Raw genomic sequence first — 26,272 nt, forward strand, 5'->3', positions numbered from 1 at the left:
AGCAGCCTGGGATACATTTCATCCGGGCCTGGGGATTTATCCATTTTTAGGCCAGCTAAAACCGCCAATACCTCCTCCCTCTCGATGTTAATATGTTCGAGCATATCACAGTCCCCCCGCCCTATTTCTATGTCTACATCGTCCTTCTCCATAGTGAAAACAGATGCAAAAAATTCATTTAGAACCCCTCCTACATCTTCCAAGCATGATTGAGGAGGAGCAGCAGGATGCTGAATTCTAGTACGATAGAAAAATACTGCAGATGCTGGAAATCCGAAATAACAACAGAAAATGCTGGAAAAACTCAGCAGGCCAGGCAACATCCGTGGAGAGAAAATAGAGTCAACGTTTCGGGTCAAACCCGAGTCTTGACAAAGGGTTTGACCTGAAACGTTGACTCTATTTTCTCTCCACGGATGTTGCCTGGCCTGCTGAGTTTTTCCAGCATTTTCTGTTGTTATGCTGAATTCTAGGATTGACGCCTTTAAAAGCTTACTTTCTGAGCACCATCAATTTATTAAGTCCTCTGAGAGTGTGCAAAGTACCCTGCAAAATATGAATCCACTAACTGTATCCTTGCAGTGATCTTTGGGTGCATCACAGAACTTCAATTCCACCTGAAGCATGTGGCTCTTCAGTGGCACCTGCAGGGAAATCCCTTTAACAAAGGTCCTAAGTGCAGTGGTGGGCTCTCTCAAGAACACCATAATTGGTGCTATAGAGATCTTGGACTCCCATTTTCACGACTCACTCTTATTAAATTCTCCATGCTAGGGGATCGTCTGCTCAGGAATTTGATGTAGGGCTTCACCGACCTCACATCTAGGGCTGAACGACCTTGAAATATGGGTGCTACACAGACTGTTGTAGAATACTGGCTGACCTTGGAGATGTTAACTGCGGCACTCTGAAAAAAGCAAGTGGTAGAGAAGTTCAAGGCAGTTGTGATTTTTGCTACCAGGCGCGGAGCTGTGCCAGTCATAGAGAGGGTTTGGAAGAGACAGCAATGTTCTGTGATTGCCTTCCTGGTGAAGTGTAAGTGGTGGCATGTTTAATAGATGTGACTCCTTGGGTAGGCACAGGTCCACCTGACTGCTCCTGACTATAAAAATCACCTTCATCCTCCAGCTCCCCAAAGGCAAGGGCAATTCCCAGGGAAGTGCCCACACTATGCATCAAGCTCAGGCAAAGTATCTTGAATGGTAGGAGAGCAAAAGTTAAATTCAAAGAAAAAACAGACAACAAATTAAAGATCCAGTCCAAATAAACTATGCCAGAATAAAAATGCACTGCAAAGAAACAAAAAAAATATAGCCCCACAACAAAGTCTCCTAAATGACTGCAAAAGGTCAGACAGGACAGCTTTAAGGTTACATCTGGTAGTGTATGCCTGCCAAAGTATGCTGTGCTCTAGGTTTTACAGACAGACAGCAATGATATTGTACCGATGATGTGATGCTACAGAATATATGGGGCAGTAAGGACATCCCCCAAATAAATAAAATTAGTATCCTGAATGAGGCTGGCACCAGGAAGCAGCAGGAGCCTCCTCATTCTCCATTGCAGGCCTAGAGCAAAACCTAGGCAAGTAAAAATTGGGCGAAGGATGATTGACCTGATCTTCACCATCCTGGACTTGGAGATTGCTTTATTAAGATCCTACTTTTCCATATTGACTATGGTGACTGAAGAGATCATGTTCATCTTAAGCTGTTGAATTTAATTAATTAAAGCAGCCGTATCTGCCAAATTGCTTGTTATTCGCCAAGAGTTGTTAGTGAGTGCTATAATAAGAAGAGCAGGAATGATTGCATGGAGTTGAGGCATGGGTGCAATGTAGCTTGAGTTTGGAATGATACTCAGAAATTTTTATCTGATCTACAATTTATTATTGCTATTATGTGGTCTTTAGTAAATGGGAAGCATTTTAGTGCAACAATATTAGTGGATTAGACTCAATCAGACTTCATCCAGCTACGGTCCACCACTGATTATAATATAATTGGACAGGTTCATTTATAAGGTACAGAAAAGGTTAAGTGATTGCAATTCACAAAATTATCAACATTAAGGAAAAGATCTATTTTGCAATTCTATACTGGAGGCGCAAGGAGTAATTTTCCAATTTTGTGCTTCCAGTGCAGAACCCCGCCCTCCAGAAGCATATATGATAAATTCAGGCAGTATTGCACATGAATTTGCTACCATTTAAACATGGGCAGAAAATCATGCCCACAATGTGCCCAAATTTTCCATATGTGTTCCCAATGGGTAATGCTCCTGTTGATAACATGATTAGAAAATTACACCTACAATTTGACCTTTGTAGTGATGCACATTTATGTTTTCGAAATATACTTAATTGATTAGATTATTTTCCTCCAAATGAATTTGCCTTTGATTTACAAACATTAATCGACCCCTCATCTTTTCTCATCATGTAAAATTAAAATAACACTTTTTCAAGGAAACATCGGTGGCTGTCTATTTGTGGTTTTTGGTATGTGGGTTGAACAAGGACCACATGACAAAAAAACAAGGGATATTATTTACAGACAGCTCAAGCCACCGATAAAATAATATCAGCTGTAACTGAAATAAAAGGAAGATGTCTCCTTGCATATTTCAGAATGCTCTACACACATTATGGCAGTACTTATTGCAAGGTTTCAAAACAAGTGCATTCAGTGTTATTGTAAAACTAGTATGTTACAAAATGAATCTAGTAAATAACTGACAAGATTCAATATTTTTTCCTAAATAAAGTTGGAGAAATATAGTACGAACAATGCCACTTCTTTAAGAAAAACACAAGCTTTAATCAATTAAAAAGTTAATCATGAACAAGTAACTTTAAAATGGGTCTTTGCATAATTGGTGTGGAGGGGAAGAAGATCCAGCCTATATACATCTCTATGGATTTCTTCTAAGTTGCTCCTTGGTTGGTCCACCTGGTAATGTACTTGAGCATTTTAGGAAAGGATCCCCGCAAAATTTGGTTTTCCTTCCCTTCGTTAAACAACCTTCCTCCAAAAGTGATTTTTATCAAATAAGAAAGATCAATAGTAAAATGTGACTTACCTACAAGGGAAAGTACGACGACTAGAAAATCAAAGATATTCCAGGCTTGAGTGAAATAGTATTGTCGTTGGCCCAAAAGTTTTAAAATTGCTTCAACTGTAAACAGAGCTGCAAATATTAGGTTGAACCAATTTAAAATTAAGGCGAATAATTTTGTCTGCCCATAATGATCACATGCCATCACCAGCACGTTCATGGTTATCAAAGCAATGGTGAATGGTTCAAACCATTTATGGCTCACTAGCTTGTAGAACTTGAAAAGTATCTTACTCTAGAGAAAAGAAATGAATAATTAGTAACAAAATATCACATGAATCTCTGCTACATATTTAAAACAATTTTTGGCTCTATTAATTGCAACCTAATTAAGATTTGACTGACAATATCAAGTGCATAAAAAAAACTCACAACCAACATGAAGCCTATGGTAAAACAAAGTAAACTGCATATTTTTTTGTTCTATATTGTATAGGCAAATATAACTAAATGAGAATATAAGTGTACCTTCTGTAATTACTATTTGTGACTGAATGTATGTTTTCCTATATTAAGATGATGATTTGCATCCATTGTACTAAGTGTCAGCCTTGGCTCAGTGGTAGCACTCTTGCCTCTGAGTCAGATGGTTGTTGATTCAAACCCCACTTCAAGACTTGAGCACATAATCTCACTTGACATTCCACGCTGTACTGAGAGAATGCCATCTTTCAGGTGAGACGTGAAACTAAGGTTCTGCCTACCTACTCACCACCTCGCATAAGAGTAGGGGAGTTCTAGTGTCCTATCCAATAGATAAACCTAGCTGGATTATCTGTATGAGCATGCACATGTAAATTCATTCCTGATGAATAAGAGAGTTTAATTTGTTAGTTGTTTAAATGGCCATGCTACCTCTTTCAATTCCAAACATCCTGTGTAATTGATTAAAGGGCAGGCAAGCAAAGGAAGCAAGTCTGTTAATGGCCTAGTAATTAGGGTCCCAACGCTTGAGTAAGCACCGTGTACTCACGCGTGGGACCGATGGAATTGCCGGTTTTCTGCATGCACAGTGCATGCGCGGGAAACCGGCATTTCTGATCCTCTGAACCAAGGGGTTCAGAGGTCGAATGCGTGCGCGCAGGAGTCTGCGCGTGCGCGCTGAAATTCCTTTTTTTTAAAACAGGGTTGCCCGTGCGATAAGGCCTCCAGTTTTTACGCAAGAAAAAAGCAGACGTAAGTACTTAGTTTTAAAAGGTAAGTGGTCTATTAATTAAAGTTAGAATTTTTTTTCCACAGCTTTATTATTTTTAAAGACTTTACAGTAAGGTAAGTGTATTTTTAGACCCGATTTGTTAAAAAATTATTTTTTTCAAAAATTTGAATAATTGTTTAAATTAGTTTTTTACAGTTATTAATAGTTCATTTAATTAGTGGGATTTTTTAAAACTTTTATTTGAAGTTTAAGTACTGTTTTGGGCGCCCGGAGTTTTCATGAGTTTGACAGTTCTTACTATCAAACTCATGAATGAACTTATGCATCCTCCGATTGGTTGCTCAGTGCTCACGTGATCCCAGCCGGCTCATCGAACTAACTACGCCGCTGGATCACGCAAGCACAGCGCGCCGGGAGCTGAACCGGGCCACTGACAGGAAATCCACGCAGGGCCAGGCTTCAACTGTCGGCGCGCTATGTAAGTGTAGGTCGGGGGCTTGCACCCGCGGGAAGCCCCCGACACCAATTTCTGGGCCATAGTCTTTTCTTCTGCTATATCTTCACAGGAATTTTTACCTTAGAGTTGGGGCAGGTGCGTGCGGGTCGCCATCACAAAATTCTCAACAGCGCGTTCTGCACTGTGCGTTTAACTGAATTAGATCAATTGAATGAGTCATGCAGGTTACCCGGCCAATTACCTGGAGCGGGTCTGATGACGTCACCGATGACTCACTTTCAGCTCAGATATTTAAAGGAGCAATGCACTCATCAGCGTTGAAGGTTGTTGTAGGAGGCTTAGAGGTGGTTGGGAGAGGTGGCTATTCTTATCTATCGAAGACTTTTATGAGAGTGCAAGGAAGGATGGAGTCTCAGCACCAGAAGGCTGCGCCCAGGTTTTCGGATTCCTCCCTGGAAGTCCTGGTCTAGGGAGTCAGAGCACGGAGGGAGCTCCTATTCCCTGGGAATGGCAGGAAGAGACCAGCCAGTGAAACCAAGAGGACATGGCTGGAAATTGCCCAAGAAGTCAGCAGCGGGGTGTAGTGAGCCGCTCTTGGATCCAGTGCCACAAGAGATTTAATGATCTCATGAGGTCAGGAAAGGTGAGTACAATGCCGCACTCAACTACATCCTGATGTGTGTGTCACCCCAACCCCATCACTCTACCTTCCCAAGCCTACTCCTACACGTCACTCCTCAATCCAACCTACCTTGCAGGTGCACCAATCCCTCACTGTCTATGTACCTACTCACATTCCCATCTGGCTAACCACCACTGACACTCACCCTCGGCGTAATGCAATCCTAGAACTGGTTTCAATGGTTTGTCAGCTCTGCTGGCTTCTAGCTAGCAGCTGCTGCTTCACTTGCTGTCCGGTGACTTGTTCTACCGGTTTTCAGCTTTGCTGGTTGCTGGCTTGTGGTTTTACTTTTTTTCTGCCACTTTGATCTACAGTGACCTCCAACTTACATCAATTTTGCCATCATCTTTCTGCACCGCTACCGACTCTCATTCCTACAGTAACAACCTCCATCCTCGAACTCTCTACCCTTCAAATAGCTTCTGGACTTCGCTTGCCTGATTTGGACAGTGGTTCATCGATGCTCCGTGCCGGCCCCATCCTGCTTACGTTGGCGTTGTCCTTCCATGGGACCTCTGACTTTCAACCAGAAAATTTCATTCACTTTGCTTCCAATTTCCACCCTTCCCTCGCCTTCACATGGTTCATCTCCGACTCTTCCCTTCCCTTCCTCAACGTCTCTGTCTCCATCGCTGGGGATAGACTATTGACAAACATTCACTATAAGCCCACTGACTCCCACAGCTACCTGGACTACACTTCCTCCCACCCCGCTTCTTGTAAGGACTCTATTCCATTCTCCCAGTTTCTCCGTCTCCGCCGCATCTGTTCTGATGATGCCACCTTCCATACTAGTGCTTTCAACATGTCCTCAACCGAGGATTCGCCTCTACCATGATTGACACGGCCTTGACCGTGTCCGTTCTATTTCCCACACTTCTGCTCTCACCCCTTCCCCTCCCTCCTGGAACCACGATAGGGTTCCCCTTGTCCTCACCTTTCACCCCACCAGCCTCCACATTCAATGCATCAGCATCCGCCATTTACGCCACCTCCAGCGTGATCCCACCACCAAACACGTCTTCCCCTCACCTCCCCTTTCAGCATTCCGAAGGGACCACTCCCTCCGCAACACCCTGCTCCACTCCTCAATCACCCCCAACAACAGCCCTTCCCCTTCCCATGGCACCTTCCCATGCAAGCGCAGGCGATGCAACACCTGCCCTTATACCTCCCCCCTTCCCACTGTCCAGGGCCCCAAACACCCCTTCCAGGTGAAACAGCGATTTACTTGTACTTCTTGCAATTTAGTATGCTGTATTCGCTGCTCACGATGCAGTCTCCTCTGCATTGGGGAGACCAAACGCAGATTGGGTGACTGCTTTGCAGAACACCTCCGTTCAGTCGGTAAGCGTGACCCCGAGCTTCCGGTCGCCTGTCAATTTAATTCTCCGCTCCACTCCCACTCTGACCTCTCCGTCCTCGGCCTCTTACACTGTTCCAATGAAGCTCAACGTAAGCTCAAGGAACAGCACCTCATCTTTCGATTAGGCACTTTACAGCCTTCTGGACTGAACATTGAGTTCAACAATTTCAGACTATAACCTCTGCCCCTATTTTTTTTCACATGGCAGCTGTTGATCATTCTGCCATTGCCATTTACACTTCATCTAGACTAATCTTTTGTTTCTTAACTTGTCCCATTACCATCTCTTTTTGCCTTGCACCATCATCCCTTTTGTTTCTTAATCTCTCCTGTCTTCCATCCTATCACAGACCTTCCCCTTTGTTCTTTCCTCTCCTCCCCCTCTCCCTGCCCCTACACTTGCTTAAAAACCTTTTACATCTCCAACTTTTTTCAGTTCTGACAAAGGGTCAGCAACCTGAAACTCTGTTTCACTCTCCACAGATGCTGCCTGGCCTGCTGAGTATTTCTAGCATTTTCTGTTTTTATTTCAGATTTCCAGTATCCGCAGTATTTTGCTCTTGTACCTCTGACTTTGACCCTGGGCTCCCTACTATTGTCTCCAACCTATTCCCTGTTACCAGGAAATATGTATCCAATTAATTACTACATTTAATCAGGCCTATGTAACCTGAGCTTTTCCCGTGTCCATTTGCATGCGCATTTTGGCTGTCGCTCTGGACCCGAGTCATTCAATACTTTTCCACTTTTTCTCCGTCTTTTCCTTTTCTCTCTATCCCTCCCTGACCCCTCTCTCCTGTCGTCATGCCTCCTTTAATTTCTCCTCTCTCGGATACTCTGCCCTCCCAAATCACTACCCCAACCTTTCATTACTCTTCGGCCTTTCTACTCTCCTGCCACCATCCCAGGCTTGACTCCCTCTTAGATAAGCCTACAGCTTCCCTCTGTTCCTCTCTTGTCATCCTCCAAAAGGCCCATCGAGGCACTCATCGCTGCCTCCTTTATGAGCAGCAACCCAAACTGTTCCATCCTACACTCTTGCCAACATTCTTGGCCAGCACGCCCACTGGGGATATATCTTGCCAATCTCCTCCCCATCCAACTCATCCCCCCCCCCAGCGCTGACCCTGTGGACGATGGCAGTGGAGCAGCTATCACCGACCCTCTCTGCATCTCCCTCCAGAATGTCCGTTCACTTGCGAACAAGGCCCTTGCCATCCATGAGCTTATCGTGGATGATTGCATTGACATCATGGCCCTGACGGAAACTTGGTTGAAGGGTGATGACACCTTACCTTTAAATGAAGCCTCCCTGCCTGGCTATACCTTCCACCACTTGCCCCGCTCAGATCGTTGTGGTGGTGATGTAGCTCTCATCACCAAATCACACCTTTGTCTGTCTCCCTACACCTCTGGCACTTTCTCCTCCTTTGAGCATCTCACCTTATTCCACCCCTCTCACTTCTCATTTAAAATTCTCTTTCTCTACCGCCCACCCAAGAACCATAAAAATGTTATTACCGAGATATCTTCACTGCCTTCCTCCCTCTGCACTGAACGACTTCTCATCCTTGGTGATTTCAACCTCCATCTCAATTCACCATGCTCTCTCTCCTCCGAGTTCACTAGCCTCCTATCTTCCCTTAAACTCTCCCGCCATGTAAACTCCCCAACCCATATCTACGGCCACCCCCTTGACCTTGCCATCTCTCGTGGCCTCATTACTCCCATTGTGTCAATCGCAGATAAGGCCATCTCTGACCACTTCCTCATATCACTATCCACCCACATCCCCCTTCCACCACCACCCACAACCCTACTTCCTTCTGTGTCCGCTCCTGGAAAAAACTCTCTCCCAACTCTCTTACAACTGCCCTTATGAAATTCCAACTGTCCAGCCTTTGGCCCTCCATTCACCATGACATTTCTGCAGCTACTGATCTGCTCAACCACACCCTCACCACCACCTTTGATGCCCTAGTCCCTATTAAAATAATTACTCTCTCTCACCCTGGCTGTTCCCCTGGTACGGCCCTCATCTTTGGTCCTTTAAGTCCAAGGGACGCAGACTTGAATGGATATGGTGGACAACTGGTTTAGCCATTCACTGCCAGATCTGGCTGGACCACATAAAGTATTATCAGGTCCTGCTCTCGTCTGCCAAAATTGCTCGCTATTCCAGAATCATTCTGGAATGCAAAGATAAACCCTGGCTTCTATTCTCCACTGCTAACGGTCTTCTTAAACCCCTCTCCCCGTCTCCTCCACCCTCACCTCCGACAACAATTGTGAGGAGCTCATGGACTTCTTTGTCTCTAAGATTGAGACCACCCATTTAGCTGCCTCTGCCACTTCCCTTCCTTCCCCTCGCCCACCGGGCCAAACTTCCACCAAGGTTCCCCCCTGCCCTAGCCCTGAACTCACATCTTTCTCCAGTTTCTCTCCGATCTCCCCTCATGACCTCTCCGCGTTCATCTTGTCCATGAGACCCACTTCCTGCTCCCTCGACCTTATTCCCACAAAACTGCTGACCACCCAACTTCCTTTTCTGGCTCCCATGTTAGCTGATCCCCTCCGCCGTCATCACCCCTCTCCTAAAAAAAAACAACCTTTGACCCCCTCCGTCCTTGCAAACCACTGCCCCATCTCCAACCTCCCTTTCCTCTCAAGTCCTTGAACATGTTGTCGCCTCCCAAATCCGTGCCCATCTTTCCCACAACTCCATGTTTGAATCCCTCCAATCAGGTTTCTGCCCCTGCCACAGTACCGAAACGGCTCTCATCAAAGTCACAAATGACATCCTTTGTGACTGCGACAAAGGTAAAATATCCCTCCTCGTCCTTCTTGACTTGCCTGCAGCCTTTGATATGGTTGACCACTCCATTCTTCTCCAATGCCTCTCCACTGTCATCCAGCTGGGTGGGACTGCACTCGCCTGGTTCCATTCTTATCTATCTAATCGTAGCTAGAGAATCACCTGCAACGGCTTCTCTTCCCACTCCTGCATCGTTACCTCTGGTGTCCCCCAAGGATCTATCCTTGGCCCCCTCCTATTTCTCATCTACATGTTGCCCCTTGTCGACATCTTCTGAAAACACAGCGTCAGTTTCCAGATGTACGCTAACGACACCCAGCTCTACCTCACCACCACTTCTCTTGACCCCTCCGCAGTCTCTAAATTGTCAGACTGCTTGTCCGACATCCAGTTCTGGATAAGCAGAAATTTTCTCCGATTAAATATTGGGAAGACCGAAGCCATTGTTTTCACTCCCCGCCACAAACTCCATTCCCTAGCCATTGACTCCATCCCTCTGAGGCTGAACCACACTGTTCGCAACCTTAGTGTCATAGTTGACCCTGAAATGAGCTTCCGACCACATATCCGGAGCATAACTAAGACTGCCTATTTCCACCTCCGTAACATCTCCCATCTCTGCCCTTGCCTCAGCTTATCTGCTGCTGAAACCCTCATCCATATCTTTGTTACCTCTAGACTTGACTATTCCAACACACTCCTGGCTGGCCTCCCACATTCTACCCTATGCAACCTTGAGGTGATCCAAAACTCGGCTGCCCGTGTCCTAACTCGCACCAAGTCCCATTCACCCATCTCCTCTGTGCTTGCTGACCTACATTGGCTCCCGGTTAGGCAACGCCTCAATTTCAAAATTCTCATCCTTGTTCTCAAATCCCTCCATGGCCTCGTCCCTCCCTATCTCTGTAATCTCCTTCAGCCCCACAACCCCCGAGATATCTGCGCTCCTCTAATTCTGCCCTCTTGAGCATCCCTGATTATAATCGCTCAACCATTGGTGGCTGTGCCTTCTGTTGCCTAGGCCCTAAGCTCTGGAATTCCCTGCCTAAACCTCTCCATCTCTCTACCTCTCTTTCCTCCTTTAAGACACTCCTTAAAACCTACCTCTTTGACCAAGCTTTTGGTCACCTGCCCTAATTCCTCCTTATGTGGCTCGGTGTAAAATATTTTGTCTTATAATACTCCTGGGAAGCACCTTGGGACGTTTTACTATGTTAAAGGTGTTATATAAATACAAGTTGTTGTTGTTGTAGAAAGTAATGGCACAGAAGGAGGCCATTTGGCAATGTCACGCCACTCCCTCATAATCACCCTCTACAGATATAGCCCATCCATCCCTTACACTCATTCCACCACTCTCACTCAAACTTCTCTTCTTTCCCTTCTTGCAGAAGAGAGTGGAGAACAACAGAGAAAGAGAAAGAACCGGAGGTGGCGCGGCAATGTATACTAATTTGATGCCAGCAGAGGAGGAGGCACTGGAAATAAGTGAAGTGCAGAGCTACTGGTGGTGGGAGATGGAGAGAGGGGGACCTCCCAGCAACCTGGTGACAGAATTAAATATCCCACATGGCATACAACAATCACTCATGGTGACTGATGTCAGCAGCCACTGAAATATCATCATGTGTATAATGGTAATGTAACACATTCTTAACATAACAGTTCTAATTCACGTATTTACTCAGCCACAGGTCCATCATCACCCCACTGATGTGCAGCAAGGTGCTCTCCAGCTTCTTGCTAGCAGGGTGGCCCATGAGAGGGATGATGGTGAGAAAAAAAGACTTGCATTTATATAGCGCCTTTCACGACCACTGGATGTCTCAAAGTGCTTTACGGCAAATTAAGTACTTTTGAATTGGAGTCACTGTTGTAATGTGGGAAACGTGGCAGCCAATTTGCACCCAGCAAGCTCCCACAAACAGCAATGTGATAATGACCAGATAATCTGTTTTTGTTATGTTGGTTGAGGGATAAATATTGGCCTGGATACCAGGGCTAATTCCCCTGCTCTTCTTTGAAATAGTGCCATGAGGATCTTTTACGTCCACCTGAGAGAGCAGACAGGGCCTCGGTTTAATGTCTCATCTGAAAGATGGCACCTCCGACAGTGCAGCACTCCCTCAGCACTGCACTGCACTGAAGTGTCAGCCTAGCTTTAATGTGCTCAACTCCCTGGAGTGGGACTTGAACCCACAACCTTCTGACTCAGAGGCGAGTGTGCTACCCACTGAGCCATAGCTGACACATGTAAGTGGGGCTCTGCTCAAAGCACTCCCACTTCTCCCCCATTGCCCCCACCTCAGTCAGAACCCCACATGCTGCCTCGGATCCCAATGACCAAGTCTGTCCGAGCACAGTTGCAGGAGGAGCAGTCCTTGGCGGGGCCCTCACAGGCTCCAAACTCAGAGGATGTCCGTCAAACGTGTCTAAGCAGTCACAGCAGGGAAGTGAGCAGCCTGCCTCTACCTCTGCTGAAGCCACAGTGGGTGCACCTCATAGAAGCACTCGGAAAGGAAAAATGACACAATCGTCAATGCACAAGGGTAAGCACATGGGTGTTTGCCAAACTGTTAAGAGGGTTAAGTTTCAGTTCTATTTATGATGCACATAAATTTATTTCTTTGCACCACTTTCCCGTCTTGTCCATTTTTGCCTACTACCTGGGAAGTGGCTTTGTCACTTGGAGTGAATGGTGAGACATTACGTAACTTCAAGCAATGGGTGTGTGTGTGACAGGAATGGTTTGGTCATTTTCAGACTGCTTTGTGGTGTTGGTGGGGGTGGGTGGGGAAAAGTTGATACAGCATGTGGGAGCCATATGGGTGCAACTTAACTAAATCGGGCCAATATGAGGCCCCCCCAGGCCTCCCGGGCAGCAATGCGCGCCACTGCTGATGCCATCTCCACCTTGGGTTCCTCCTCCTCCTTCTCATGTTCCACCTGTTCCTCCTCCTCATCCTCTGAAGAGGCTGTGTGCACTGCGCCTTGCTCCTCCTGCAGCTCCAATCATCGCTGCTGCGCTATGTTGTGCAATGCGCAGCCAACAGCAATCATTCTGGAGACCCTGCTGGTGTGTACTGAATGGCTCCTCCAGATCTGTCAAAGCATCTGAAGCGCATCTTCAGCCTGTCGATTGCTTGCTCTATGACACATCTGGTCATCATGTGGCTTTGATTAGAGTGCTCTTCGGCCTCATTGCTTGGCCTCCTCGAGGGTGTTATCAGCCATGTCTTCAGTGGATAGCCTTTGTCTCCAAGCAGCCAGCTGGTAAGTCTGTTCGGAGATGTGAAGAGCTGAGGGAGGGTGGACTGGTGCTGGACGAAAGAGACATGACAGCTCCCTGGGAATCTGGCACATACTTGCATGATTATCTTTTTATGGTTGCAGACAAGCTGCACATTGAGGGAGTGGAAGCCCTTCTGGTTCATGAACACTCCTGGATGATCTGGGGGTGCCTTGATGGGCACATGCATGCAGTCGATGACGCCCTGCACCTGTGGGAAGCTAGCCAGAGTCACAAAGCTGAGCGCCCGCTCAGTAACACTGGCTTCATCAGTGGCAAAGTGTACATAAGTTCCTGAGTTGTGAAATATCAGGAATGGTTAGGGTTCGATTCACTCCATGTGATATCAATAAATGGCTGAGCACACTGGATACAGCAAAGGCTATGGGACCCGACAACATCCCGGCTGTTGTGCTGAAGACTTGTGCTCCAGAACTAGCCGCACCTCTAGCCAAGCTGTTCCAGTACAGCTACAACACTGGCATCTATCCGACAATGTGGAAAACTGCCCAGGTATGCCCTGTCCACAAAAAGCAGGACAAATCCAATCCGGCCAATTACCGCCCCATCAGTCTACTTTCAATAATCAGCAATATGATGGAAGGTGTCGTCGACAGTGCTATCAAGCGGCACTTACTCCCCAATAACCTGCTCACTGATGCCCAGTTTGGGTTCCGCCAGGACCACTCGGCTCCAGATCTCATTATAGCCTTGGTCCAAACATGGACAAAGGAGCTGAATTCCAGAGGTGAGGTGAGAACTGAGTATGGCATGAAGGAGCCCTAGTAAAACTGAAGTCAATGGGAATCGGGGGGAAAACTCTCCACTGGCTGGAGTCATACCTAGCACAAAGGAAAATGGTTGCGGTGATTGAAGGTCAATCATCACAGCCTCAGGTCATCGCTGCAGGAGTTCCTCAGGGCAGTGTCCTAGACCCAACCATCTTCAGCTGTTTCATCAATGACCTTCCCTCCAACATAAGGTCAGAAATGAGGATGTTCACTGATGACTGCACAGTGTTCAATGCCATTCACAATGCCTCAGATAATGAAGCAGTCCATGCCCGCATGCAACAAGACCTGGACGACGTTCAGGCTTGGGCTGATAAGTGGCAGGTAACATTCGCGCCACAGAAGTGCCAGGCAATGACTATCTCCAACAAGCGACAGTCTAAACACCACCCCTTGACATACAATGGCATTACCATCACCAAAACCCCCACCATCAACATCCTGGGGATCACCATTGACCAGAAACTTAACTGGACCAGCCACATAAATACTATGGCAACAAGAGCAGGTCAGAGGCTAGGTATTCTGCGGCGAGTGTCTCACCTCCTGATTCCCCAAAGCCTTTCCACCATCTACAAGGCACAAGTAAGGAGTGTGATGGAATACTCTCCACTTGCTTGGATGAGGACAAAGCAGCCCGCTTGATTGGTACCCCATCCACCACATTAAACATTCACTCCCTGTACCACTGGGGAACTTTGGTATCTTTCACACCGTTTCTGTTCATGAACTGTGTGAACTTTTCTGAGCAAAATTGCGGCCCATTATCAGACACAATTTTTTCTGGGAGGCTGTATGAAGGAAACAATCTTTGCAAATTGTCTAGTGCTTTGCTTGTTGTTATTATCCACATCGGAAACACCTCTGCCCACTTTGAATGACCATCTATCACGATGGACAATTGCTGTCCTTCTAGCTCAGCAAAATCTACATGTAACCTTTTCCACACTCTGGGAGGCCATTTCCATGGCTGTAATGGTACTGATGGTGGTTTCTTGCTCACCGATTGACATGTTGTACACTGACTCTATCTCTTTATCTAAACCTGGCCACCATAAGTAACTGCGTGCAAAGCTTTTAGCCAAGCACATTCCCAGGTGCTGGTCATGAAGATCTTCTAACAATTTAGACCTGAACCTATTTGGGATAACCACACTTGCTCCCCAAATGATACAGTCTTTATCCAATGTCAATTCATTCCTACGAAGAAGTATGGAGATATCTTCCTCTGATACCTGGTTTGGCCATCCATTTGCTATGTAATCATACACCTTTGACATAATTGGGTCACGTTTGGTTGCCCTACCAATCTCTTCAGCTGTGACTGGCAGCTCATCAATGTATGAGAAATAGAACACTTCTTCCTTATTGGGTGTAACTTGTAATGGGGCTGGCAACCTGGACATAGCATCAGCATTACTGTGATCAGCTGATCATCTGTACTCAATGTCTTACATATATGCTGACAAAATCAAAGCTCATCTCTGCATTCAGGCTGCAGCTAAGGTTGGAACTGGGGACTTTGGATGGAGGATTGCTGTCAGGGGCTTATGATCAGTAACTATGGTAAACTTACGACCAAAAATTAATGACAAAGCTTCCCTTTCAATCTGCGCATAATTCTGCTCACTGGCACTGAGATTGCTTGAAGCAAAAGCAATTGGTCTCTCCTCCCTACTATCTAGTACATGAGAGATCACTACCACAACTCCATACAGAGAGGCATCACACGCTAGTTTGATCTCCTTAGATACATCATAGTGAACTAACATGGTACTCTCTACTAACTGGCTTTTACACTCTTTGAATGCTGTGTCACATTCTTTTGACCACTTCCAAGGGACCTATTTTCTCACTAGCTCATTCAGTGGATGTAACAATGTAGCCAAGTTTGGGAGGAACTTTCCGTAATAATTCAAAAGACCCAAAAATGATCGAAGTTCAGAGACATTCTTGGGAATGGGGGCATTTCTGATTGCATCTAGCTTTCCCTTGGTTGGATGTAAACCATCTTTGTCTACTCTGTGCCCTAAGTACTCCACTGAGTTTTGAAACAACTTACACTTGTGAGCTATCACTTGTACTCCATGTTTCTCTAGCCATTTGAGCACTTCATTCAACACCTCATCATAGATTTGCCTGTCTGGTGCTGAAATGAGTATGTCATCCAAATAACACACTACCCCTTCAATCCTTTGCAAAATTTGGTTCATCATCCCGTGAATATCTCTGGGGCAGAAGACGCTCCAAATGGTAGCCTATTGAACTGATACAGATCTCGGTGAGTATTTTTTGTCAAGCATGACTTGGACTCTTCATCTAACTCAAGTTGTAGGTAGGCGTTTGTTAGATCTAACTTCGAAAAGATCTGGCCACCCGTCAGCGTTGTGAACAATTCTTTCATATTTGGCAATGTATTGGGTAGATTACACTCTAGAACCTGGTTTACGGTTACCTTATAATCACCACACAACCTTATCTTACTATCTGACTTTAGGTACAACAACAATGGGTGTAGCCCAATTACTCAGATCTACCTTAGAGATAATGGCCCAGAAATTCAGTATAGCCACTTTTGGGGCGGTAAAGTCGGGCGGCCGCTAAAGTTTGCGCCCGGCGCAAAGTCGAGCCCCCTTCGCCGATATTCAGTTGCATCGCCCTAAGAGGTTGCTGCTGCGCTAAAACAGATGATGCACGACTATCATTAGGCGCTAAGCCGGCAGCCCGGGGCGCTAACACTGGAAGTTGGGCGCAGGGCAGGTGCGGTGAGCTGCTGATTGCCAGCAGACACTCTGGCTCCGGTGAGCTCTTAAAGGGGGAGGGTGGATTTGTTTTTTTGAAAGGCCGAGACTAGTGTATTTGTGTTTTTGGGGAGGGCTTCTCTCCATCAGTTCTCCTCCTCCTCCTCCTCCTCCTCCTCCAGAAGGAGTGTTGCAAAACGGCTGCCTTTTCTACTGCAGGAGTGCCCTTTAATTTGCGCTCCCCGCGGCCCACATCGGCTGAGCACCGTTTGACTCAACAGTCGCTAGGGCCGCCAGGCGCACAATGGGGCGGCGCGAGTGAAGTTCCGGTTCCGGGCGCACAAAGGGCGTTGCACGACAAAATGACGTCATGATCTGCGCGCGCAGATGAGCGCGCGCAATGACTTTGCGCCGGCGCTAAATGTCTACTGAAGTTGGGGCGAGGCGCAGATCGCGCTGCGCCCGGGCGCTAAGCGCCTAGCGCTCGAGATCTACTCCTCCTAAGGCGCTAACGGCTGGCGCAGCCAACTGAATTTCTAGGCCAATGTTCTCAGTTTCTCGTCTTTTGAATTCTTGCTCAACTTTCTCCTTGAGTGTGTATGGTACGGGACATGGCTTGCAGTAAACTGGTCTTGCGTCCTTCTGCACTCTGACACTCTCCTTAAAGTCTTGGATCGGATTGCCCATTTTGCTGAACACCTTCAGATACTGTTTGATGATATCATTCTTTCGATGCAAATTTCGCTTCCACATGAAAAATCTCAATCCAATCCAGCTTCAGTGATCCCAACCAATTTCTACCTATCAAGGCAGGCTTGTCTCCTGCCACTATTATGAGAAGCAAGCTCTGACACTGATCCTTGTATTTCACTGGTATGGTGACACTTCTTACTACAATTTCTCTAGTCGATAATCGCGCAACTTGTTGCGATACAACGATTCCGGTACTACACTCACAGATGCACCCGTGTTAATTTCCATGGGTATCCTTGTTCCTGCGACATCTACTTGGATGACAATACCTTACGAATCGCTGTTAGATACCTTCGTGCTCCTGATGACGTGAATCTCCAGAAACTCCTTGTCCTGCTGCTTCTCTTCAAAGGTATGTAGTGTCTGCCGATTTCTACTTCTAGCATTGCCAGTCGGTTTCCTCTTCTGTCGACACGCCTTCGCAAGATGCCCAGTTTTCTTGCAGTAGAAACACTCTCCCTTCACACATGGACAGCTTTGAGCGACGTGTTGTCCCAGGCACCGATAGCACGACTTCAATGCACTGTTACCTTGGCCTGTAGCTGATTCACCTCGGTTGTCTGATGACTGGAAATGGCACTGAACTCTCGGGAGTATCGGTCGGCCATATCCATCGACATAGCTGTCTGACAAGCTAATTCAAAAGTCAAGTTAGGGGTTGTTAACAATTTACTTCTGATATGTTCACTTTTCAACCCACAAACAAAGCGGTCACGCAAAGCTCGGTCCTGAAAGTTTCCGAAATGACAGTGAATAGATAGCTTTTTTAAAGCTACAATGTACTCACTGATACCCTTGTCATTTAATTGATCACGTGTTCCAAAACGATAACTTTCAGCAATTTACAGGGGCTCAGGACTGTTGTGCTGTTCTAACTTGGTTAGGATCTCCTTCAGTGGCGTGTCCTTTGGCTTGGCGGGAACAAGCACATTTTTCAGGGTTTCATACACCTCGGGGCCTGCTTCAGTCAAAAAAAATAGCCCGTTTCATTTCTAAAACCGCCCGGTTATGGTTTACATCATCGGGGACTTCGACGATACTATTTGCAGTGAAAAACATTTCTAGCCACTCCACATATGCTCCGAAAGTCTCTCGGTCATGATGGAACTCACCCAAGTGCCCTATTATTCCCATAGGCATGGTCATCTGGACTCTGGCAACGTCGACAGTTCAGACACGTGTGCTTGAAATTTACCTCGGATTTTTAAGTTTTTCTGCAAAACGAAGAACCTCTAACAGTCCCTCTGTCAGTTGGCAGGATTATCCTCGAACAAAAATTTCAGCTAGGGAATCCGCAATCGCATCCTCATCGCCAATTCTGTGATATCTTGAGACACAGCATATATATGCACAACAGCACAACATGGCTTCCGGTAAGAACTGTAGTGCACATGGCTTTATTATTATATACATCAGTAGTCCACCAGGTGGCTCTATTACAGTTCTGAACTTCAATTGGCAAGCCACCCACCATAAATATGGGGGTCACCACTGACCAATAGTTTAACTAGATCAGCCATATCAACAACATGGCTACAAGAGCAATTCAGAGCCTGGGTGCTTTGTGACAAGTGACTCACAAGTGACCACTCAAAGCTTACCCACCATTTAATAGCTCGTCAGGAGTGTGATGAAATACTTACCATTCGCCTGGATGGGTGCAGCTGCAACAATACTCAAGCAGCTTGACACCATCCAGGACAAAGTAGTCTGCTTGATCACTTCCCCTGCCACTAGATGCCATATCCATCCTCTCTACCACCAGCACATTGCGGCTGCAGTATGTGCTATCGACAGAATGTACAGTAGTTACTCTCAGCCCTGTGACCTCTACCACCAAGAAGAACAAGAGCAGCAAGATCATGGGAACACCATCACTTCCAAAAGCTTGGTCAAAAAGATAGGTTTTAAGGAGGGTATTAAATGAAGAGAGGGAGGTGGAGAGGTTGAAAGTTTTAGGGAGGGAATCTCAGAGCTTGGAGTCTAGACGGCTGAAGGCATGGCCGCAAATTTTCCCAAAGACTCTCCCCAGCCCCAGTTTATATTGAAAGAGTCAGTCAATGTGTCAAGATACACCTGGTTATGTCACCTGGCTTTTGGTGAGAAGAGCCATTCTTCTCCGGGGATTCCCACACATGTGTACCCCAATCTTTGATTTTGCCCCTTTCTATTGATAATTATAGTACTAAATGGTACAATTTAAAATTGTAGAACAGAGAGACCTGGGAGGGATGAAAGTACACAAATCTTTGAAGGAACAAGTTGAGAAGGCTGTTAAAAATGCATGTAGGATCCTTGGCTTTATTAACAGAGGCATAGAGTACAAAGGCAAGGAAGTTATGCTAAACTTTTCTAAAATACTGGAGTATTGTGCCCAATTTTTTACGCAGCAAGTTGTTGTGATCTGGAATGCACAGCCTGAAAGGGCGGTGGAAGCAGATTCAATATTAACTTTCAAAAGGGAATTGGATAAATACTTGAAGTGAAAAAAATTACAGAGCTATGGGGAAAGAGCAGGGAAATGGGATTAATTGGATAGCTTTACCAAAGAGCTGGCACAGGCACGATGGACTGAATGGCCTCCTTCTGTGCTGTGTCGGGAGGAGCAGAGAGTGGCAGTACAGTGAGTACTTAAACTCACTTTCGTGGGCTTTTTTACAGAGGCCAGTGTCGGGAGGAGCAGAGAGCGGTGGTGCAGTGAGTACTTAAACTCACTTTCGCGGGCTTTTTTTACAGAGGCCGGTGTCGGGAGGAGCAGAGAGCAGCAGTACAGTGAGTACTTAAACTCACTTTCGCGGGCTTTTTTACAGAGGCCAGTGTCGGGAGGAGCAGAGAGCAGTGGTACAGTGAATACTTAAATTCACTTTCGTGGGCTTTTTTACAGAGGCCAGTGTCGGGAGGAGCAGAGAGCGGTGGTACAGTGAATACTTAAATTCACTTTCGTGGGCTTTTTTACAGAGGCTTACCAATCTCACAGATTGGCGGCGGTGTTCCAGAGCCACGTCACGATTCAAAAATTGACGCGGACAAGAGGAAGCAGCTGATTGGGTGAGTACGGCCAGGTGAGTATTTATACTACTCTATAGTTTGACAGTTAAGATTAATAGTTTATAAAATTTAGAAGGTCTTAATTTTTGTGGTTATAATTTCTAAGGTCTCTGTTGTGTATCGGGGAGTGCTAGTAACCAAGGGCCCTTGAGTATATCATTTAATTGTAGTGTAATTAATGGTATTGATTTGATTTAATTTAATTTAAATTAATTAAAGGGTAAGTCATGGCAGGACGGTGGCATAGTGGTTAGCACTGTTGCCTCACAGCACCAGGGACCCAGGTTCAAATCCGGCCTCGGGTGACTGTCTGTGTGGAGTTTGCACATTCTCCCCGTGTTTGCGTGGGTTTTCTCCGGGTGCTCCGGTTTCCTCCCACAGTCCAAAGATGTGCGGGTTAGGTTGATTGGCCATGATAAAAATTGGCCCTTAGTGTTAGGGGAGGTTAAATACGTGGGGTTACGGGGATAGGGCTTGTGTGGGATGGCTGTCAGTGTAGGGACCGGGTGCTAGGGTTTGGATGATCAGCCATGATCTCGTTGAATGGCGGAGCAGGCTCGAAGGGCCGAATGGCCTACTCCTGCTCCTATCTTCTATGTTTCTATGACAGCTCGGCCCCGTGGCTTGCTCCTCCTGCACTATGTGGGAAATCAGGGAGACTTCCTGTGTCCCTGACGACCATGTGTGTGGGAAGTGTATCCAGCTGCAGCTACTGACAGACTGCATTGCGGCGCTGGAGCTGCGAATGGATACATACTGGAGCATTCGCGAAGCTGAGGACATCGTGGATAGCACGTTTAGGGATTTGGTCACACCGCAGGTAAAGGCTGCACAGGCAGGAAGGGAATGGGTGACCACCAGGCAGAGTAGTAGGTGCAGGCAGGTAGTGCAGGAGTCTCCTGTGGCCATCCCCCTCTCAAACAGATATACCACTTCAGATATTGTTGAGGGAGATGGCTTATTGGGGGAAGGCAGCAGCAGCCAACTTCCTGGCACCATGGGTGGTTCTGCTGCACAGGACGGGAGGAAAAAGAATGGGAGAGTTATAGTGATAGGGGATTCTATTGTAAGGGGAATAGATAGGCGTTTCTGCGGCCGCAAATGAGACTCCAGGATGGTATGTTGCCTCCCTGGTGCAAGGGTCAAGGATGTCTCGGGGCGGCTGCAGGGCATTCTGGAGGGGGAGGGTGAACAACCAGTTGTCGTGGTGCATATAGGTACCAACGATATAGGTAAAAAATGGGATGAGGTCCTAAAAGCTGAATATAGGGAGTTAGGAGGTAAATTAAAAAATAGGACCTCAAAGGTAGTAATCACAGGATTGCTACCAGTGCCACATGCTAGTCAGAGTAGAAATAGAAGAATATATCAGATGAATACGTGGCTAGAGGAATGGTGCACAGGGGAGGGATTCAAATTCCTGGGACATTGGAACCGGTTCTGGGGGAGGTGGGACCAGTACAAACTGGACGGTTTGCACCTGGGCAGGACCGGGACTGATGTCCTAGGGGGAGTGTTTGCTAGTGTTGTTGGGGAGGGTTTAAACTAAAATGGCAGGGGGTTGGGAACCTGTGCAGGGAGACAAAGGAAAGGGAAGCAAGGATAGAAACAAAAAACAGGAAGGAGAAAAGCAAAAGTAGAAGGCAGAGAAATCAAGGGTGTAAATCAAACAGGGCTACAGTAAATAATAATTCTAAAAGGACTAAGAGTGTTAAAAAAAAGCCTGAAGGCTTTGTGTCTTAATGCGAGGAGCATTCATAATAAGGTGGATGAATTAGCTGTGCAAATAGATGTAAACGGATATGATGTAATTGGAATTACGGAGACATAGCTCCAGGGTGACCAAGGCTGGGAATTCAACATCCAGGGGTATTCAATATTCAGGAAGGACAGGCAAAAAGGAAAAGGAGGTGGGGTAGCATTGCTGGTTAAAGAGATTAACACAATAGTAAGGAAGGATATTAGCTTTGATAATGTGGAATCTGTATGGGTAGAGCTGAGAAATACCAAGGGGCAGAAAATGTTAGTGGCAATTGTATAGAGACCTCCAAACAGTAATGCTGAGGTTGGGGATGGCATTAAATGGGAAATTAGAGATGAGTGTAATAAGGGCACAGCAGTTATCATGGTGACTTTAATCTACATATAGATTGGGCTAACCAAATTAGTAACAATACTGTGGAGGAGGAATTCCTAGAGTGTATACGGGATGGTTTCCTGGACCAATATCTCGAGGAACCAACTAGAGATCAGGTCATCTTAGACTGGGTATTATGTAATGAGAAAGGAATAATTAGCAATCTTGTTGTGCGAAGCCCCTTGGGGAGGAGTGATCATAATATGATAGAATTCTTCATTAAGATGTAGAGTGAAGTATTTGACTCAGAGACTAGGGTCCTGAATTTAAATAAAGGAAACTACAATGGTATGAGGCGCGAGTTGCCTAGGATTGATTGGGGAATGTTACTTAAAGGGTTGATGGTGGATAGGCAATGGCAAACATTTAAAGATCGCATGGGTGAACTACAGAATTTGTTCTTCCCTGTTTGGCATAAAAATAAAACAAAAAAGGTGACGCAACTGTGGCTAACAAGGGAAATTAGGGATAGCATATGATCCAAGGAGCGGACATATAAATTGGCCAGAAAAAGCAGCAAACCTGAGGATTGGGAGCAGTTTAGGATTCCGCAAAGGAGGACAAAGGGATTAATTAAGAGGGGGAAAATAGAATATGAGGGTAAGCTTGCAGGGTACATAAAACCTGACTGAAAAGCTTCTATAGATATGTGAAGAGAAAAAGATTGGTGAAGTCAAGCGTAGGTCCCTTGCAGTCAGAATCAGGGGAATTTATAATGGGGAACAAAGAAATGGCAGACCAATGAAATACATACTTTGGTTCTGCCTTCACAAAGGAGGACACAAATAACCTTCCAGAGATGTCGGGGAACATAGGGTCTAATGAGAGGGAGGAATTGAATGAAATCAGTATTTGTAGTGAAATGGTGTTAGGGAAATTGACGGCATTGAAGGCCGATAAATCCCCAGGGCTTGATAATCTACATCCTAGGGTACTTAAGGAAGTGGCCCTAGAAATAGTAGATGCATTGCTGGTCATCTTCCAAAATTCTATGGACGCTGGAATAGTTCCCATGGATTGGAGGGTAGCTAATGTAACCCCAATATTTAAAAAACGTGGTAGAGAGAAAATGGGGAATTATAGACCGGTAAGCCTGACATTGGTAGTGGGGAAAATGCTAGAGTCCATTATAAAAGATGTAATAGCAGAGCACTTGGAAAACAGTGACATGATCAGACAAAGTAAACATGGATTTACATAAGGTAAATCATGTTTGACTAATCTACTGGAATTTTTTGAGAATGTAACTGGTAGAATAGATATGGGAGAACCAGTGGATGTGGTGTATTTGGATTTTCAGAAGGCTTTCGATAAGGTCCCGTATAAGAGATTAGCATGCAAAATTAAAGCACATGGGATTGGGGGTAAGGTACTGACTTGGATAGAGAACTGGTTAGTGGGGTGTCGCAGGGATCTGTGCTAGGACCCCAGCTATTCACAATATATGTAAATGATCTAGACGAGGGAACTAGATGTAATATCTCCAAGTTTGCAGATGACACAAAGCTAGGTGGGCATGTGTGCTGTGAGGAGGATGCAGAGAAACTCCAGTATGATTTGGACAGGTTGGGTGATTGGGCAGATGCATGGCAGATGCAGTATAATGTGCATAAATGCGAGGTTATCCACTTTGGTGGCAAAAACAGGAAGACAGATTATTATCTGAACGGCAATAGATTGGGAAAAGGGGAAGTGCAACGAGACCTGGGTGTCCTTGTGCACCAGTCGCTAAAAGTAAGCATGCAGGTGCAGCAGGCAGTTAAGAAGGCAAATGGTATGTTGGCCTTCATAGTGAGAGGATTCGAGTACAGGAGCAAGGATGTCTTGCTGCAGTTGTACAGGGCCTTGGTGAGACCATACCTTGAGTATTGTGTGCAGTTTTGGTCGCCTTATCTGAGGAAGGATGTTCTTGCCATGGAGCGAGTGCAGCCAAGATTCACCAGACTGATACCTGGGATGGCAGGAATGACGTGTGAAGAGAGATTGGGTCGATTAGGCTTATATTCGCTAGAGTTTAGAAGAATGAGAGGGAATCTCATTGAAACTTATAAAATTCTAACAGGGCTAGACAGACTAGATGCAGGAAGGATGTTCCCGATGGCAGGGGAGTCTAGAACCAGGGGTCACAGTCTAAGGATAAGGGGTAAGCCATTTAGGACTGAGATGAGGGGGAATTTCTTCACCCAGAGAGTGCTGAACCTATGGAATTCTCTACCACACAAGGCAGTTGAGGCCAATTCATTAAATATATTCAAGAAGGAGTTAGATATATTTCTTAAGGCTAAAGGGATCAAGGGATATGGGGAGAAAGCAGGGACAGGATACTGAATTTGGATGATCAGCCATGATCTCATTAAATGGTGGAGCAGGCTCGAGGGGCCAAATGGCCTACTCCTGCTCCTATCTTCTATGTTTCTATGTATCATTCTATGATTCTATGAAATGGTGAGGAGATGGGAGGGCGGGAAACACAAGAGGCCAGAGTCAGAGGAATGGAGAGATCTGAGTGGGCTGTAGGGCTGGAGGAGGTTATAGAGGTAGGAAGGAGCAAGAATATGATAGAAGTTAAACATGAGGATGAAAATTGGCAGAAGGGTCGAGAACTAGAGGACACCGATTTAAGGTGATTGGCAGAAGAGGCGACATGAGGGGAAACTTTTTTACGCAGTGAGTGGTTAGGATCTTGAATGCACTGCCTGAGAGGGTGGTGGAGGCAAATTGAATTGTGGCTTTCAAAAGGGAATTGGATAAGTACCTGAAGGAAAAAAAATTGCAGGGCTACGGGAAAAGGGCGGGGGAGTGGGACTAGCTGAATATGGTATTGAGATAGAGGATCAGCCATGATCATATTGAATGGTGGAGCAGGCTCTAAGGGCCGAATGGCCTACTCCTGCTCCTATTTTTCTATGTTTCTAAGTGCTCTTGCAGAAAGCCGGCAGAGGCTCAATGAGCTGAATGGCCTCATTCTGTGCTGTAACCATTCTATGATTCTACGTCAGACAGGCAATGATGTCAGACAGGTGATGATGTCAGACAGGTGATGATGTCAGACAGGCGATGATGTCAGACAGGCGATGATGTCAGACAGGTGATGATGTCAGACAGGCGATGATGTTGAATAGACAGTTGACCACACGATGAATGACAGAACTGTTTGTTTCAAATTAGACACCTGAGCCCAATGTAATGTTATGCCAGAGTCTTTTTTCAGGTTACAAGAAGCCAGGTACAAAATTATGCAAACCTGATAAAAAGTTGGTGAAATGCTTTGACCACAATGTCCGATCTGGAAAAAATCTACGGACTTACCTGAGGGCTCCCGAGGTCTTGACACTTCCGCTCCTGGGCCTCTCCAACTTGAAATGTGCAGGGCCCACATATTCCAGAGGCACATGCGGTTCGCAAGCATCCCTGAGATCACGTGGGCCATGGGGAGCCAATCAAAGAAGGGAATCTCCCTTCATACACTTGACAGATAGAACTGACAAATATATGAATGGAGATCACCCCAAAAACACTGTAAAGCATTAAATAAAATAAAAAAATCATATTTTCAAAATGAGTTGAAATTACAATAAATTAAATATTTTAAACAAAAATGTAATTTTTTGAAAAAAATAATTAAAGTTTTTTACGGGGCTAAAATTAAGCTTACCTTTTTAAAAGTATTTTTAAATGATAAATGAGTGAAATTAAAAAAATTTTTTTTTACTTTTTTCAAATCTTATGCTGGTACGCCTGCTTTTACCAGGCGTAAGATTTCTAAGGGTTTTCTGCGGGCGGAGGTTCTCCAGAAAGCGGATCTCTCCCCCCCGCAGAGGCTCTTCTCTACGGCAGGAGTCCGATCTGTCCAGATCAGAAATATCGGTTTGCAGCGCATGCGCTTCGCATGCCTGAAACCGGCATTTCCGATGTCCCTA

General features: G+C 45.8%; 1 protein-coding gene across 1 annotated transcript in view; it reads right to left on the reverse strand.

The window, feature by feature from the left end:
• LOC147123409 (sodium channel protein type 9 subunit alpha-like) overlaps positions 1-26,272 on the reverse strand; it is a gene marked incomplete at its 5' end in the record, with an annotated part of 190,436 nt that overhangs the window by 8,294 nt on the left and 155,870 nt on the right. Inside the window, 1 exon segment of the mRNA XM_085965975.1 lies at positions 3,082-3,352. Within this exon segment, the coding sequence (XP_085822101.1) occupies positions 3,082-3,352 (271 nt within the window).

Source organism: Somniosus microcephalus, chromosome 2, assembly GCF_052327205.1.
Source record: "Somniosus microcephalus isolate GS21.2 chromosome 2, FLI_Smic_1.0, whole genome shotgun sequence".
In the NCBI taxonomy this organism is placed as follows: domain Eukaryota; kingdom Metazoa; phylum Chordata; class Chondrichthyes; order Squaliformes; family Somniosidae; genus Somniosus; species Somniosus microcephalus.